This window comes from Elephas maximus, chromosome 1 (genome assembly GCF_024166365.1).
Source record: "Elephas maximus indicus isolate mEleMax1 chromosome 1, mEleMax1 primary haplotype, whole genome shotgun sequence".
NCBI lineage: Eukaryota > Metazoa > Chordata > Mammalia > Proboscidea > Elephantidae > Elephas > Elephas maximus.
In genome coordinates this window covers 240,461,049-240,479,195 of record NC_064819.1, presented here as the reverse complement: position 1 = coordinate 240,479,195, position 18,147 = coordinate 240,461,049, and the positions used below count along the sequence as shown (strand labels likewise).

Below are 18,147 nucleotides of genomic sequence, written 5' to 3'. Positions count from 1 at the left end.
CTCAATATAGGAAATATTAGTCTCTTGACGTGTTCTGAAAATCTCTAGCAAGAAATTTCCAAAGGTTATTTCAAATTAACCATTACTCATTATATGCCTGAAAAATAACACGACATCCAGTTTAAGAATAAATGAATGTTTATTTTGGTAAACAACGCTTTGATCAATGAATATATAAATATGCATGAATACACTCACGTGCCACGTAATATGCACTCAGGCAGCGTCCCACCACATACCCTCCACGGTCCCATTGGGCAGTGTCCCACCACGTACCCTCCATGGTCCCATTGGGCAGTGTCCCACCACGTATCCTCCACAGTCCCACTGGGCAGTGTCTCACCACGAACCCTCCACGGTCCTATCGGGCAGTGTCCCACCACGTACCCACCACGGTCCCATCGGGCAGTGTCTCACCACATATACCTCCATGGTCGCATCAGGCAGTGTCCCACCACATACCCTCCATGGTCCCATCGGGCAGTGTCCCGCCACGGACACCTCCATGGTCCCATCGGGCAGTGTCCCACCACATACCCTCCATGGTCCCATAAGGTTCTTTTTTTAAAAAAAAAAAAAAAGGAAAGCAGCTCTTCTTTTATTATTTCCTTCTAATGGTTTTAAAGACTCCAAGCCCTCAGAGTGAAGGAACAGCGGGGCTCCAGGGCTCATCCCAATTCCTGCAGAGCCTCCTCCTCCTCTGGCTGGCTTCATTCACCCACCCAGCAGCCATGCAGTCTTTCGCTCCCAATGCAGGACAGCATCTGCCCAGGCTCCGCCGTCCCTGCCATAGGTAGGGCCCTGGGCACTCGTGGGCTCCCGGCTCTGGCTGCACATGATCAGGAAGCGGCTACATTAACAGGGCGGCAGCAGCCAGGGCTGCCAATGCCAGCTGTGCTCTTGGCACCTGCACACCCACTCCCCATGGGCACCTCACAGCGCCGTCCCTGCCCGGACATACACAAAGTTCTGATCCAGTTGTCACGCAGCCCCCCTCCCCCTCCCAGCTGCATACCCGGCAAGGCTGGCCTCTTGTATCCAGGTCCCATGAGGTTTTAATATTAATAGGCCTTATGGGGACTGAACTACGGATTATACAAGGACTGCCTGTATGTAAAGGTGTTTGCACAGAGTTCAAATCACATAATGTCCTATTTCACAGAATGTATTGTGGACGTTAAGTGATACATACCTGTATATACAAAAATATATTTCTAGCTAACTTGATTTTTGTTTAAATCAACTGAATTAGTTCAGAATCTAAAGCAATCTGACTTTAATTGAATAAAGTGTTATTTATACTGTCCACAGAAAGTCCCAAATCAGTGTCGAGGAAGCTAGAAATCTGCTTACTGAGAACAGCCTTTCTTTTCTTTAAAACCACCCATCCAAGTCCAAGCACTGATGTGGTTACTGGTGATAAACTTATATGTCTTTATCAACGCAGAGGCCCTCTACTGGGCAACAGTTAGCTCATGGTATGAATTTAAAAGTAAGAAAACTGTATTTCAGCAAAAACACAGCTTTCAACCTTCTCTACTCTGAAGTTGTCCAGTGAAAATTCTGAATCCATTATTTGAAATGACTAACCCACTGAGAAATCTTTAAGTCTGTCGATCGTTTTCCCTGTCGTAACAAATCTGCCCAAGGACTACTGGTTCACCTAGATCCTATGGAAAGTGTTCTGTTGCTGACAGCTAGCAATGACCTTCCAGGTCTTGCCACACAACTAACAGTCTGGCCATTTCAAGAAGAGACACAGGCCTCTAACAGCAGTACTCCAGCCTGACCAGGGTCCCCCTCAAGACTGAGATAGCACTGAGTGGCCAAGGGGCAAGGGTACCACATCAGAGCATTCAACACGTCAATGAAGGAGGCAGAACACTACATAAAACACCATCAAAAAATAACTTCCTACACACAGCCACATCCTCTAGGAGAAAACTAAATGACTGGTGCATCAGGCAGAAATTTAACAGATCACATACAAGCAGCCCTTTAAGAACACAATCACTCTTCACCTCTGTCGCTGGGCCATTCCCTGAAGATCTGCAGGGGACACTCATCGTCATCAAGGATAGTTTCTTTAGCTCCTTTTTCATCAGAATGTTGGGATCCAGGAGGAAGTGTAACCTAAAAGAAAACATTAACTGTGAATATGACATTTAAAAAGTAAATTAACTAGTGTTTAAAGGAAAGAATATTGCTTTTGAATGAATAATAAATAGTCGCTGAAGAATTAAATTGAGCAAGCACTATAAAAAACTCTCCTGCTATTTCCAATTAAAAGTTTAGCGAGCTGCTTTGGCAGTTGTGATTCACCTTTGCTCCCTGCCCCTCCCCACAGTAATGAGTGTTCTTAGAAACTTTCATAAGGAAAGACAGTGTGTTATGGTTGACTTGAGTAATTTCTTCAGGGAAAACAGCATCATTATTGCAAATCTCCATCTCTGTGGTCCCTGATTCACCTTTTCAATTCAAACGATTGTTTTTATCAAGAGTTTAATAAAATGTAAGATCTCTTAGAATAGCAACTATCATGTAACAGAACAGAATTTGTTTTCTTGTAGGTAGTCTACCTTTATCATTGAATTTTAATCAGGTCATTTAGATGTATTACCAAACTACTTGTTTATTCAACCAATGTTCTTAAGCATCTATTTCAAGGCTGTGTTCAAAATACTCTCAGGAACTCGTGACTCTGTACTTCTCTTTACTGCATGTTCTCCCACAGATAAATAATCTTCAGAACCGCCACGAACACTGCAGTCACACAGAAGAGGACGAGGGGCCGGGGTGCGATCAGCTCACCTGCGCCAGTGGACTTTTGGCCCACTTTCATTCTGAGAACTGACAGTAACAAAAACCGCTCACCCAGCACACTGCTGGGCACCGTGCCTACGGCCTACGCCAGGACGTGGCGGGAAGAGGACCGGGTCTCTGCTCAGTAGTGTGACTCTGCTTATACCACCGTCTCACTTAGAGTACCTCGACTTTTTACAGCAGTCTAACAGATTCTAAGTGCAAACAGCTCCTATCGTAAAATGCATCATTACCCCAGGGACCTGTTGATGCCACAGGTGATTACTGCATAAAGCCCGGCACTGCAACAGGGTTCTCCTCTGCGTCATACGAATGTCAGGCGGAAAATGCACCAGAACATTCTCTCTCTCAAGTACTCTTTCTTCAGAGAGAAGGCAAAATTACCTAGACTATCCACTCTCTCAACCCTACCCTACCTGCATCAAGAAAAAGTATGGCAGAATTTCAGCTACGACACTTTCTTCATCTATTGGCCTTGTTGTTATGTGTGCCATCAAGTCGATTCTGACTCAGCGACCCTGTAGGACAGGGAGAACTGCCCCACAGGGTCTCCAAGGCTGTAACCTTTTAAGGAGGCTGACTGCCACATCTTTCTCCTGTAGAGTGCCTGGTTGGTTCGAATTGCCGACCTTTCGGTTAGCAGCCGAACACTTAACCACTGTGCCACCACAGGTCCTACAATGAAATTAGTTGTATTCTACACCTACTCCTCACTCATCAACTGTCTCATCAGCTGACATTTCGCATTTACAACAACAGGAAAAAAAATCTACTATCTGGCGAGGGTAGCGCTGGCTGTGAATGCTTTGAAGGGTAAGGTCATGTGTCAAGTTAGCTGGGCCATGATTCTCAGTGGTCTGGCAGTTATGTAATGATGTAATTGTCAGCTATGTAATAACGTAATCATTCTCCATTTTATGATCTGATATGGTCATCCTCTATTTTCTCAAAACAATCTGGTCTTTGGAAATTGGCTATGTCTGTTAAGTGAAGAGTGGGTGTATTCTTCTGATTCCAAGTAACAGAGACTCATTGTAAAAAAAAAATTCCAACAATACAGAAAAGCATAAGGAAGAAAGTAAAAAAAAAAAAACAAACTGTAACTGTTTTTGTGATCATGTTTTCATAATTATCCTTAGGTATTCATTTTATATAAGGGAGTTCCTTTCTTAATCGTACATGGTACTTTAGAAGGCTCCTTTCCGTCTCTTTACCTCGGCAGACAACCTAGTGTGTATTCGCCCCGCAGATACACCTTTCTCTGTGCTCGTGTACACATGCAGCATTCTGTGTTGGGTTTTATTTTGTTTATAATGGGTGTTTTTCCAAAAGCTGGATATTTTATGAAAGTTGTATATTTCGGAGTCAAATTCTACAGATAGCTCTCTTGTGTAATGTCCCATAGCAACACGGTATTAAACGGCACAGACATCCCTTTAGTGACAGGCATTTCACATGCTTCCTGCTTACTGCCACAACAATCAATATTGCAAAAGGAAATCCTTAGAGAAATACACTCAGGAATTTACTGGCGATCTGTTTATTTTACACGTTATAACTAATATTCACCACCATATCTCTGATATGTTTTAATGACTATTTTATTTTCTTCAATTTTAGATATTATTTCCACTCCAAAATGATAGCTGTCTAGGTTAGCTGCAAAACGTTCTTTCAGACTTTCCTCCCCCATCATCCTTGGAATTACCTTCTCCTACGCCGGGTTCTAGTCTTAGATCCTCTTTGTCTTTCTTGACCTACCCCAACATTTTGCTGGGTACCAACATCCAGTAGCTTTCTGAGAAAGGATGCACGGGAGTAAATTCAGGAAGACTACATATGTTTTAAAATGCTTTTACTCCACCTAACACTTGACTGACAGTTCAAAGTGACAATCATCTTCACTTTGCATTTGAGAGCACTGCTTCACTGTAGTCCAGATTCCATCATTACTGTTGAAATGACCAGCACCAATCTTGTTCGCAACTCTTCACATGCAACTTGAATCTTTCTCTCTAGGACATTAACCCATCTTTACGTTTAGCTTTCTGCAATTTCAGATAATATGCTTTAGCCTTTTACAAAGTAACTATAGCAGCGAGCCTTTTCAACCTGGAAATGCAAATCTTTCATTTCTGGGAGGTATTCTGGTAGTACTTCTTGATACCTTCTACCCTTCATTTCCTCTTGCTTTCTGTCTGGTCCCGCTGTTAGTTAATGTGTGGATACCCTACACCGATAACCTAAATTTATCTTTTCTCTTTTATTTCCTTGTCTTTCTGTTCTACATTCTGATAAATTCCCTTAACTTTACCTTCTGCCCCTCCTATTGGCATTTACCCCTCTCTTTCTTCTTTATTCATACAGCTTTATATTTCCAACAGCTCTTTCTCTAAATGTTCCTCTTTAGGGCATTCTGGTCCCATTTCATGGATGTAATATCCCTCTTATCTGAATATGTCTGTTTTTTGGACACTTCATCTGCTCTATGCACTCTCTCTTAGCTCCAGGTTCTTTTATCTGTTTGTGTTGGTCTTTCATTTTAAAGGCTTTTCTCAAATGTCTGTTCGACCTTGCCTATCCACTTATATTTGACAGCAAGTCACAATAAAGCTGAGTGTAAGCCTGAATGTATGTATGAGCAAGGATGATTGCTGGTGGGTTTCACAGTGGGACTACTGGACCAGAACGTCCAAGGGTCAGTATCCATACAGAGGTTATATTCTCTGGCCAGCAAGTTTCTCCTGGGAGGTCTCCTTCAACCTGGCTGTAAGTGTTCAGGGTGCAGACTCACACTTAATCCTTCTGTTTTCAGTGAATATCTCTGCCACCCTTCTGCTCTGCTGGTATCCCCAAACCCAAGGCTTCCCTTGTTCATTCAATCTCATCAACTTTTCTGTAGCCTTCAGCTGGGAGATGACACAGTGGTTGAGATGGGAAACAGGATGGGGGTATACATATTTTTACTCATAAAAATTTTCAACTAAATTTTCTGTTTTCAGGCTAACTTTCAATACTGCCTCAGAAGGTACCTAAAGCCTCTAATTGCTGTGTCTTCCTGGGGTTCTGACACAGGCGTTTGCCTGCTTCTTGACCTCCAGTCTGCAGGCTTTCTCTGATCTGATAAGCTAGACATCACTCACTTACAACTTCAAAATTTAATTGACAACTCTGAATTCTTGTCTTCTTCTACGCTCTTTTTTTTTTGTGTGTGTGGCTTTATATAATTTTCTTTTATTCCTTTATTGTCATTTTTGATGTGGGAAAATCTGTTTTCTCATCTACTTTCAGATGAAAATTGGGGTATACTCATAAGACTAAGCACCTACCAGATACTTTTTCCAACTGATTACAACTTCTTAGCTTTTCAGCAAGAGGATGTCATGAAATTCAAGCAAGTGCTTTTATTTAATGTCATCTGTACCTAACAAAAGAGGTACAAGAATTCTACACTAAAAACTACGAAACACTGCTGAGAGAACTTAAAGAAGATCTAAATAAATTGCTCCTAAGTGGCAAGATTGACTGCTGTTAGGATAAGAAGTCTCTCTAAATTTATCTATAGATTCAATGCAAACCCAGTCATAAGTCCAGCAGACTTTTTTGTAAAAATTGACAAGCTGATTCAAAGATTTATATAGAAATGCAAATAATCTAAAATAAAGCTGTTTTTAAAGATAAAAACAAAGAACAAAGTTGGGACATACTTTACATAATTTTAAAGCTTATTATAAATCTATAGTAATCAAGACAGCTTGGTATTGCCAAAAAGGCATATAGAGCAATTGTAGTTTGGTATTTTCTTAAAAAGTTACACATACATCTATCACGTGATTGAGCCATTATACATCTGGGTATTTACTCAAAATGAAACATGTGTACATTCTTTGCAGCTTTATTAGAAAATCCCCAAATGAGTGACAACCCAAATGCCCACCAGCAGGTAAATGGATTAACAAACTGTGACACGCATAAAGCGAGACAGTAATCAGCCAAAACAGTAACCACTGACGCACACAACGTGGGTGATTCTCAAAACCAACCTGAGCAGGCAAAAGAGAGTGCATGCCGTATGATTCCATGTATGCAGAAATTCCAGAAGATGCAAACAGATCTATAAAAACCAACCTGCTGACTGAAAGGCGGCAGGCAAAAGAGAGTGCGTGCTGGACGACTCCATTTACATAGAAATTCCAGAAGATGCAAACGGATCTATAGTGACAGGAAGCAGACCAGGGGTTGCCTGGGATGGGGGATGAAGGGATTGATGGCTTACAAAGACGCATGAAGAAACTTTTGAAGAGGATGGAAATGTTCACTGTGTACACTGAAGGAACCCCTATACTTTAAACATGTATATTGTTATACTTCAGTTACATCTCAATAATTTCGGGGACGAAAAGCATTAAAACAAGTAATCACCCTGTTTCATTATTCAATAATCATTTGCTAAGATGAGAGAAAGGGGGCATCTTTTTAAAAAAATTTATTGTCAACTGACATTCTGCCAGGGAAATATTGGCTAAAAAGAAGTTTGTATATACTTGGTTGACTTAGAAGTCATGAATTTTCTAAGCAGTTTTTTACTCAGAATAGAAAATCTCATTTTACTTAGTGTTCTCAAATCATTTGGGAAGCATAAAATTTCACTTCATTTCTTTACTACCGTTGTTGTTCGATGCTGTCGCGCCAGTTCTGACTCATAGTGACCCCGTGCACCCCCTGCGCCACCCTCACAATTCTTTACTACTAGGGTCAAAAATATGTTCTTTATCTCCAAAAAACTACGGATGACTACTGAACATGTCAACCAGATGCTGGTACTTATGAATAGAAAACTAATTTATTTAAAAATTGAATCTTCAACATATACCAAAGCCACCGCCATCAAGTCGATACCAACTCACAGTGACCCTACAGGACACAGAAGAACTGCCCCGCAGGGTTTCCGAAGCTGTAATCTTCATGAAAGCAGACTGCCACATCTTTCTCCCAGAAGTGGCTGGTGGGTTCAAATCACAGACCTTTTGGTTAATAGCCGAGCACTAACCACCTGCACCACCAGGGCTCCTTCTTCATGATATATCTTAGTAAAAATCCATAAGAAAAGTATCATTAAAGTAGATTTTACAAGAAAAAATTAAGTTATCGATATATGCAATGGAAATCCTGGTGGTGTAATGGTCAAATGCTACTAATCAAAAGGTCAGCAGTTCAAATCCACGAGGTGCTCCTTGGAAACTATCGGGCAGTTCTATTCTGTCCTACAGGGTCGCTAGGAGTTGAAATTGACTTCACAGCAACGGGTTTGGTTTTTTTATAAATGCAAAGTAAGAGTTGGAAGGATATACATCAAAATACTCATAGTGATCATCCTTCAGTCATAGAACAGGGGATGATTTTTTTCTTTCCTTCAGTTTGCCTTTTTATACTTTGCTAATTTTATAACAACGCACATGTATTATTTTTGTAATGGACGGGAGAGTGCTGTTTTTATACAGATTTAACATGGTGGTTTGAGTTCATCAGATTCGAAATGATACAGTGGGAGAGAACTGACATATGCTAAAACTTGATTTAAAGAATCTCTTTCCATTTAAATGCAAAGTCCTACGACGTTTAATATTGGCTAAAAAGTGCTGATTAGATTATTTACCCGGGCGATGCAGTAATCCTTAGGACTCTCTTTCTCCAGACCATACTTCTCTAAAGCTTCAACCACAGCAAAGTCTGCAGTATCGGTAGTTGACAGTAGGATTGTCTTGTAGGGAATATTTGGTTTTAAACTATCTGCATAAATTCTCAGTGTTCCACCTGAAAAAACATTTTGACATTGTTGAGCACAAATTTCTTATATGTCAATAACAGCAATAACTAACATTTACAATCGCTTAAGAAAAGAGCACGTAAATTCCGACTGCAGTGGGGACAAAGGTGGAACCTGCACAATAACTCCGTTTGCATTTCCTGTTAGAAGACAGGTTATCAGCAGTGGCTTTTCGATCTAGCGATTCTCTGCTGCAGTGAATAATCCTGTGTGACAAACACCGTTTCTGGTTCTCTCAAGCCAAAGTAGTTTTCTACAATGATGCACACATTTACTTTACGGGTGAAGAGTGGAAAAAGAAATGAACTCTACATCTTTCTCCTAGTGCTACTCTTTCTCCAGCTGCGCTTTTCCAGCTTCTTACTGATACACTTTTTATATTCCCATTTTTTGTTTTTTTCAACTTCATGAAATGGAAGTTTAAAATCCAGATAAACTTAAATAACAACCACACAAAATAAGTCAATTTAAAAAAATTGAGCTAGGAAGTAGGAGATCTCAGGTACTACAACACAAAGATTTTCTATAAGGTATCTGCCACCAAAACACCAGGCTCTATACCTTCCAGGCTGCAGACTCGAGCATCATTCCTAACAGTGAACTCATTTTGGAGAAAAACAATCGATTAGACCATAGCAGCTTGGAAGTCCTGAGGTTTTTTCTTTTGTTTGTATGTTTCCTTTTAATGGAATTCTCTATGTATGTTATATTGCTGTCACTTTCGACATCACCATCTGCTTTCTACTTATGGTCTAAGATTTACAAGCCCAGAAATCGTGAGTCTACAGGAACCAAGGCAGAGGGAGGAAGTCAAGCGAGGTGCCAAGGTCCCTCTCATACAGGGCAGCCATGGGTAAGCATTCTAACCTCTGTAACCCTCAATTTTCTCAGCTGTAAATTAAAACAGCTATATTAAAAGATCTTGAGGTGGTTCTAAATTTCCATTACTCCTTGGCTCTTTTTTAAGTCTAAAGCAGTTATTCTGGGTACTGATTACTTCTCACATTCTCTTTTTCAGTGCAACAAGTCTGACACAAGGTGCATTCTGATAGCTTAACTCAGTGATACAACTGTGGGGAAGCTAATGGAAACCCTAGTGGTGTAGCAGTTGAGTGCTACGGCTGCTAACCAAAAGGTTGGCAGTTTGAATCCACCAGCTCCTCCCTGGAAACCCTATGCAGCAGTTCTACTTTGTCCTATAGGGTTGCTATGAGTCAGAATCGACTCGATGGCAATGGTAATGGGCTTCTATGGAGTCACAGTGCAGACCCATGAGCACAGGTCTGTGACACTCAGTTGTCCCTGTGTGTTCACCATGTGCAGACACACGTATGCAATGCCCCACTGCTCCTGCACTGAGGACACCGAAGTAAACACGGCAGACACCAACCCCACCTCACACCACACCCCTCATCTTCACACCACACCCCTGCCCTCAGACCACATCCCTACACTTCCTGCCCTTAGACGGTGCCCCTGCCCTCTGATGGAGTCCCTGCCTTAAGACCCCATCCCTATCCTCTGACTGCATTCCTGCCCTCAGACCTCAGACTGTGATCCTGCCCTCAGACCCCACCCTCAGTCCTCAGACCATGTTCCCGCCCCCAGATGGCCACCCTGCCCTCAAACTGCATCCCCACCCTTGGCCCTCAGACCATCCTGGCCCGCAGACTGTGTCCATCCCACTCTCAGACTGCGTCCCTGCCTTCAGACAGCCGCAATCTAGGGGGAGAAGACTAACAAGAAAACAAATCATTTAAGATTGTGATATATACGCCGTGAGTAACATAGACATGGTCACAAGGAAGAAAGCGACCAGGCGCTTCCTAAGCTCAGTGACAGCACAGGCCTCCCTGAAGAAGCGAGGTTTGAACTCAGGCCTGAAAGATTTCAGAGGAGGGAGCAGTGAAGTAAGACTTCATCCAAAGTCAGTGCATCCTCAGCAGAGGGACTCACGGGTCAATATGGAGACAGTGGGGTGACAAGAGGAGTTGCCATCCAAGAAGTCGGCCGGACTTGGGGAGGGGGGCATAGCAGGGAGGCCGGTCCGAAATGTGTTTCATACCCAAATATATCCACTCCTCACTTAATTATACTCTATTTCCAAATACAGATCTCAAGTAAGTTACAAGAAAAACATGCATACAACAGGAGGAGTAAAAACACCTCGTTCCGCAGACTGAGGTAACAGCTGTATGCTTTCACATCAGACAGCCAAGGAGCAGACTAGACATTGTGCTTTGAAAGCTAAAGATGGCTCTGAAAAAAAGCATAGGCTACAGAAAAATGCAAACGGTCAGAAACTGAGTTTTTCTAAAAGAATTTTATCTGCTAAGTGCCCAGACAAGTACTTGAAATCCCAAAGTTATAGACCACAGAGCATGAAAAACGATTTTGGTCTAAAAAGATTTAAGGACAGGGTTTATCAGAAAGTCACATAATAAATCAGTATGGTTCCTACGTATAATCTGATTCTGAGTGGCACTTCTGAAGGACATGTCACAATGAGCAGCTGTACAACTCATACTCATGTAGCCAAATGAATTTAGCTTTTATTACCTGTTTTTGCCAGTCTGAATGTTTCAGAACATCTGTCTAAACTATCATCCTGGTTTTAGTACGGTGAGTGTTAAGACACTGTGACAAAAGGAAGCCACAAATGGACAGTCTAATTTAAAAGGTTGTTTTTACTTTATAAGCATAAAACCATATTACTGTCAGAGATGAAGATACATACCTCCCTATATTTTTTTTATTTGCTATGGAGGTAAGGAAGAGAAGCTAACATTTTTACGTTCCTATTATAGACTGGAAACCCTGGTGGCACAGTGGTTAAGAGCTCTGGCTGCTAACAAAAAGGTCAGCAGTTAGAATCCACCACCCACTCCTTGGAAACCCTATGGGGCAGTTCTACTCTGTCCTATAGGGTCACTATGAATTGGAACTAACTCAACAGCAACAGGTTTTATTTGTTTGTTTTGGTATTATTGACTATAACTCATTTGTAAAATATACATTTTTGTTCTAAAATGAGGATATGATTATTATCCTGACCTTGAAGATGGAACGCACTGAAGTTAATGTTAGTGAACAAGCAATCCAACTGCAACCTTACTCCACTAAAACGCTGAAGCAGAGGAAAGATCAATCAATCCCCTAAAAATTCTCTTACAGTTTTCTTAATAAATTTCTCAGTGAGAAAAAGCCACATGTGACAGTAATTGCTGCTGTTGTTGAGTGCCATCTTCGACTCAGTTCTGACTCTTAGTGACCCTGTGTGACAAAGCAGAACTGCCCCATAGGGTTTTCTGGGCTGTAATCTTTACAGAAGCAGATCATCGGGTCTTTTTCTCCCATGGAACTGCTGGATGGGTTCATAGCGTCAACCTTTTGTTAGCAGCCAAACCACTGCACCACCAGGGCTCCTAGTGCCACATTAGGGCATGTGTGGGTCGACAACACTTTGAAAACATCACAAAGTTAATACACCTAACTGTTAAAGATAGTTTACAAATTCCAGGCCAAAGCGGTTTAAAAATCACAACCCTTGGTCAGCTGGGATGTGTGCCTAACAGATACAAGTTAAGGGGGGCTGTGATGTCAACGGAACTTGGGGAAATAACCCTTGGGCTACAGAGGCAGGAAGCAGGCTCAGTTGTTAACAGAAATGTGTGTTTCATAAATTTCTCAGAGCAGCCTGACCCCCAGTGACCACACCCCCAATCTACATCCTTTATCAATCTAAGGTGACAGACAGACTAGGCGACAACTCTGTATTTTCCTAAGTTACTTATGAAGAAACAATAGGAAACCCCAGTGCAGCACATTCTGACTTCCTTAGCGTGAACGTCAACAGCTGTCTGCTAACATCTGGTCTCCACGGTGCTGGGGGTCCACCTACAACAATGCTGCTTCCACCTCCAGTCATCCCTTTACGGACAAGCTCTACTCTGCTCTCCTGCTCTCTCTCTGCCCAATTCTTCGTGTTCCTTTTCTCTGTTGTTTGCCAACTCCTCTTTACAGTAACTTTACCTGACATTTTTGCGTACCTGTATATTTTCTGTCTGGGAGATCTTATCCATGCTCAGAGATTCTGCCTTCCCACGACACAGACGACTCCCAAAATCTTTATCTCCATCAACATTCCTGACCAGTACTCACTGAAGTCACTCAACTCACAGCCTGAAAGACCCCAGATCTCTGCAGCACCTCACAGAACGTATATAAACAAGCCTTCCTTTCCCACCCGAGTCCATCAGTAGCTACACAATGAAACACAGTGTCATCCTGAATGTCTCCCCAACACAATGAAACCCAATCTGTTACAGTTCCTGGTAATTCTACCTCTTGAATATGTCTTCAATCCTGTTCTCTCCTTATAGTCCACTGTCAATGACTTAGTTCCAAAAAAACCAAAAAATTCTATTGCCGTCAAGTTGATTTCAACTCATAGCAACCCTATAGGATGGAGCAGAACTGCCCCATACAATTGCCAAGGAGCAGATGGTGGATTCAAACTGCCGAACTTTTGGTTAGCAGCTGTAGCTCTTACCCACTGCACCACTGCCCAACACTTCCAGCACCATGCCTGCTTCTAATCACAATTCCCTCAGCCCTCCTTCTGCTCCCTTCCACAGTACTCTCTAAACCTGAACCTTAGGCTAGACTGAAAGATTTCTTAATCCTCGGTTTAAAGCATGTCAGTGGCCTATTAACAGACAATATTGAATTTTTCCATCAAAGTATTCTTAACAATGGTAGCGAAAAATAAGTACACATATCTGTGGGCATAGCCTGAGGTAACATGAAAAAACTGTCCCTTTTACCTTAAAAATATACAGAAATGTTACATTCTAATCCATATTAGAACCACATTTCATTATGCATATAAATGTACATAAAATGTATATAAATAATTAACTGGGTCTCAAAGTCATCTCACTGGAACATTCATGGAAACAAGCCCTCACTTCCGTGGTTTTCTTGAATCACTGACACTACAATTCCAGTGAAATCCATAATGAAGACTCAGTTACAGAGATGCTAAGGGTCAAAAAAGGCCTGGAATGCTTGGTTGACAGACAAATTAGCTTCAGGGCCAACCTCCATCACGGCCGGAGGCCGCGTGGAGCACAACACTGAAATATACCGTAAGACCATGTGCAAGCTCAGAAGAAATGGAGTAATATTGGGGGCAAAATCACTTTAGAACCGTATGGTCTACAGACTTCAACTCACAATTAAGACAGAGCAGAGGTACTACTAATAAGCTACACAGTAAGGCCGTTCCTGTGAATATAATGTAAGTGTAAACATGGCCTCCCCTTGATGTTTCCAACTTGCTACCATAGAGGTGTATCAGATTATGGTTATAAAAATAATCAGGGTAATGTTAAAACCCTTTGACTCAGGCTTTGACTGAAGAGAAACGGTGCACAGTTAAACAACTCTTCCCAGCTAAAGCTATTATAAGCGATGAGACTAGAGAAATGCTGCCAACCCTAACATTCGAAAGCCCTAAAACTAATAAATAAGCTAACAGACATACAGAACATAAGGTTAGAACATCCAATTCTGAAGCATCTAAACGTAACATTATAACAGAAATACAGCTGATGACATTCTAGATCACGCTTTTTCTAGGAAAGGCCAGATCGATAATACAGCCCTCTAACATACTGATTGTTTGAAACTCAGCAGGTTATGTATTGTTTTTAATAAATAAAAGTACTTTCTAACAAGCTTTTAACTTATCATAATAAGTATTTTCTTTGCTGAGTACAACTGTGATTAATTACAAATAAAAGTGTCAAATAGCTAAAAAACACACAAAACCAATTTATAGGTCGAATAGCAAACTCAGCTGTTTCAAATCTCTTTATAGTCTCAATTTTCCTCAGAATAACCACAATAAGGTCTTCTGCAAGTTGGCTCTTTCACTGTCTCAGAACTTTCCACTGTCCTAGCACTTCATTATAGACACGATGCGAGATGTCTTTTTCGCTGACCCCCTACTTTACCAAGCATGATGTCCTTCTCCAGGGACTGGTCGCTCCTGAAAACATGCCCAAAGAATGGTCTGTAATCCATAGAAATGCAGCTATTTCCGTCCTTTCTGTTTACTAATGACACAGATAAAATAAATAAATGAATAAGTGGACTACCTCTATGTACTGCCATGGAGTAACACCCAGGATACGTTGTTGAGTGGGAAAAGCGAGGCAGGAAAAAAGCCTGTGGTGTGCCTCGTTGTTTATCTAAGGAGGCAGTCAGGGACAAAAGCTAGACTTCTCCAAATATACCTTGTTTTATAAATCTGACTTTGGAATCATTAAATAAAATTAAATTTTGAAGAAACAAATCCCCAAAATCAAAAGCGAAATAAAACAAATAAGTGTAACTGTGAATTACTGTGGAAACAGAATCACATGGATAAGAATAAGCTTGTGAATTTACAACAGTAATTTGCCATCTATCCTTTAGGATATACCGTCAAAAAAAAAAAGCTTAAAATGTTTTGGGTACCTTACTGTTATTAATAATATTGTTATTTTAAATTTGACACTATTAGTATATATCGCAAGGAGCCTTGGTGGCACAATGGTTAAGCGCTTGGCTGTTAACTGGAAAATTAGCGATTCAAACCACCCAGTGGTTCTAGGGGAGAAGGACCTGACAATCTGCTTCTGCAAAGATTACAGCCTAGAAAACCTACGGGGCAGTTCTACTCTGTAACACATGGGGTCACTATGAGTCAGAACTGACTCACCAGCACCCAGCAACAGTATACACAATAGGAAAAAGCAAATAATCGTGCTAATGTTAGGAATTTTATCATAAAAGACACCCAGTTTTTCCTAAAAGCAACATAGTTTCAAAAAATGTCTTTCCTAGCTCTGTTTGCTAAACAGGCTCAGAAGCACTGACTAAACACCCGTCACAATGAGTACTCCTAGCAGCCAGATATCAATTCCGTCTAAAAGGAATGAGATTCCCGAGAGAAAGATTCAGGGTCTGGGGCACGAAATATACAAGATGAACCTACATCTTGTCAGACAAAAAAGCTTTCTCAGATGGCTATGGTAGTGTAGAAAAGACTCTGGGGACAACGCGAAGAGATTCTCACTGGCTCCAAGTGACATCAGCAAATCAATAAAGAAAGTAAGGGCAATGGATTGAAAAGCACTGAACCGTTTTGAATCTATTAGCCATTAAAACAACGATGAAAAAAAAAGACCACTGATCTCCTTTGGAGGACACTATGGTAAGTATTCTTGCCCCACACCCCCCCCAAACCCTCTATACCTTTATCTATAGCTAATGCAGGAAAAGAGAGAAAACGGGAAGAAAATGATAAAATGCACCACAGGATATAGTCTCAGAATGTACAAGACAAACCACCTAGGTTTTAAAACCAACCAGCCAACTAATAAACTAGGAAGTTAAAGGAAAGACAGGACAGGGGATTTCAGAATGCAAGACACATAAACCAAGCACAGTGTGTGGATTTCTGAATCCTGACTCAAAAGAATTACCAGAGACAACGAGAAAAATCTGGACAACAACTAAATATTGGATAATATTAAGGAGTTACTGCCTATTCTTTGATATGTGATAATGATACTATGGCTAGTTTTTGGATTTTTTTTAAGAATACTTATCCTTTGGGGGGGTGGAAACTAAAATATTTTTAAGTAATAAGACTAGGATTTACTTCAACAACACTACAGTTTGGGCATGAAGCAAATACATGGGAGTAGAGACGAGACATGAGCTGGTAATTACTGAAGCTCAGTGATGGGTACACAGGGGTCATTATATCTAGCTCTCTTCTTTTGCATATATTTGAAATTTTCTAGAATTAAAAAAATAAATAAAATAAAGCCATACTGGGGAAAAGTACGTCATTAAATACCTCTCTATATGAACAGGATTCTTAAGGCAAAACTGACTTTGTACCGTTCATACATGGTACACATTTCATATTAACAGGCTACATCACCCGCTTAAGGAGCCCTGGTGGCACAACGGTTAAGCGCTCAGCTGCTAACCTAAAGGTTGGTGGTTTGTACTCACCCAATGGCTCCAAAGGAGAAAAGACCAGCTGATCTCCTTCAGCCTAGGAAACCCTATGGGGTAGTTCTACTCTGTCCTATGGAATCTCTGTGAGTTGGAATTCACTCGAGGACACACAAAAACACCACCACCCAATAACTTCAGTTAGGTATGGCCTCACTCATATGAAAAGTATAATGAAATAATAACCTTCACAACAGATATAACAGAAAAACAATCCAAACTTGTACCTGAATCAGGCCGCCCATCTGAGCTCCGAAATTCTTGCATTCTCTTTTCCAGTTTTTGCTGCCTCCGCCGTTTCATAACCACCTCAGGATTAGAGATCGTTCGGGTAAAGCTAGTTTCGGGCATGTCTTTGTAAACCTCAGCAGCCAGTCGAGAATTTTCACTGTAAGCAAAAAAAATCACCAATAATATTTAATTTTGTCTTCATATTAGAAAGATACATTGCTACACCATATTCATTGTTATCACACAAAAACACTTTTCAAAATGGCATGTGATTTGGCTACATCTGCACCCTACATAGGAGTCCCTAAGTGGTGCAAACAGTTAGGCACTTGTCTACTAACTGAAAGGTTGGAGGTTCAAACCCAGCTAGAGGTGCCTCGGAAAAAAGGCCTGACAATCTGCTACCCAAAGACTACAGCCTTGAAAACTCTATGGAGCAGTTCTACTCTGCAACACATGGGATCACCATGAGTCGGAACAGACTTGATGGCAACTGATTTGTTTGTTTTTTTGGTATCCTACATAAGTCTGCTGTGTACTATTTACCATGTTCTAATTACTACGTGATACATAGTACAGTTTTTCTCGATACAAACTAATATACTGAATTAAGTAGAATTTATAATTTTAATTTTATAGTGAGTTTGTATAACTTAATTATTGAGTATTCACTAATAAACCTAAAAATTGTATAAATTACACATTTCAGTAATTTCAACCAGCGTTATCCTAAAACAGAGCAAATGAGTGATACTATTCCAGAACACCCAACCGCAAAAAGATAAAGGATTAAATGTTATTGTTGTTGATGATAGGCGCCATCGAGTCGGTTCCAACTCATAGCGACCCTATGCACAACAGAACATAACACTGCCCTGTCCTGCTCCATCCTTACAATTGTTGTTACGCTTGAGCCCATTACTGCAGCCACTGTGTCAATCCACCTTGTTGAGGGTCTTCCTCTTTTCCGCTGACCCTGTACTCTGCCAAGCATGATGTCCTTCTCCAGGGACTCAGCCCTCCTGACAACATGTCCAAAGTATGTAAGACACAGTCTCGCCATCCCTGCCTCTAAGGAGCATTCTGGCCGCACTTCGTCCAAGACAGATTTGTTCATTCTTTTGGCAGTCCATGGTATATTCAATATTCTTCGCCAACACCACAATTCAAAGGCGTCAGTTCTTCTC

At 41.1% G+C, this 18,147-nt stretch overlaps 1 protein-coding gene across 32 annotated transcripts in view; it reads right to left on the bottom strand.

Moving 5' to 3' along the window:
- AFDN (afadin, adherens junction formation factor) overlaps positions 1-18,147 on the bottom strand; it is a 176,259-nt gene that overhangs the window by 91,279 nt on the left and 66,833 nt on the right. For all 32 annotated transcript variants that reach the window (XR_007519849.1, XR_007519853.1, XR_007519855.1 and 29 more), the window contains 3 exons: positions 16,957-17,117; positions 8,480-8,637; positions 2,022-2,133 (listed from right to left, as the gene is read on the bottom strand). Coding sequence is in view for 6 of the 32 variants with exons in the window: in XM_049905603.1 (XP_049761560.1) it covers positions 2,022-2,133; positions 8,480-8,637; positions 16,957-17,117 (431 nt within the window). In the remaining 26 variants the exon portion in view is untranslated. The remainder of the gene's footprint in view (positions 1-2,021; positions 2,134-8,479; positions 8,638-16,956; positions 17,118-18,147) is intronic.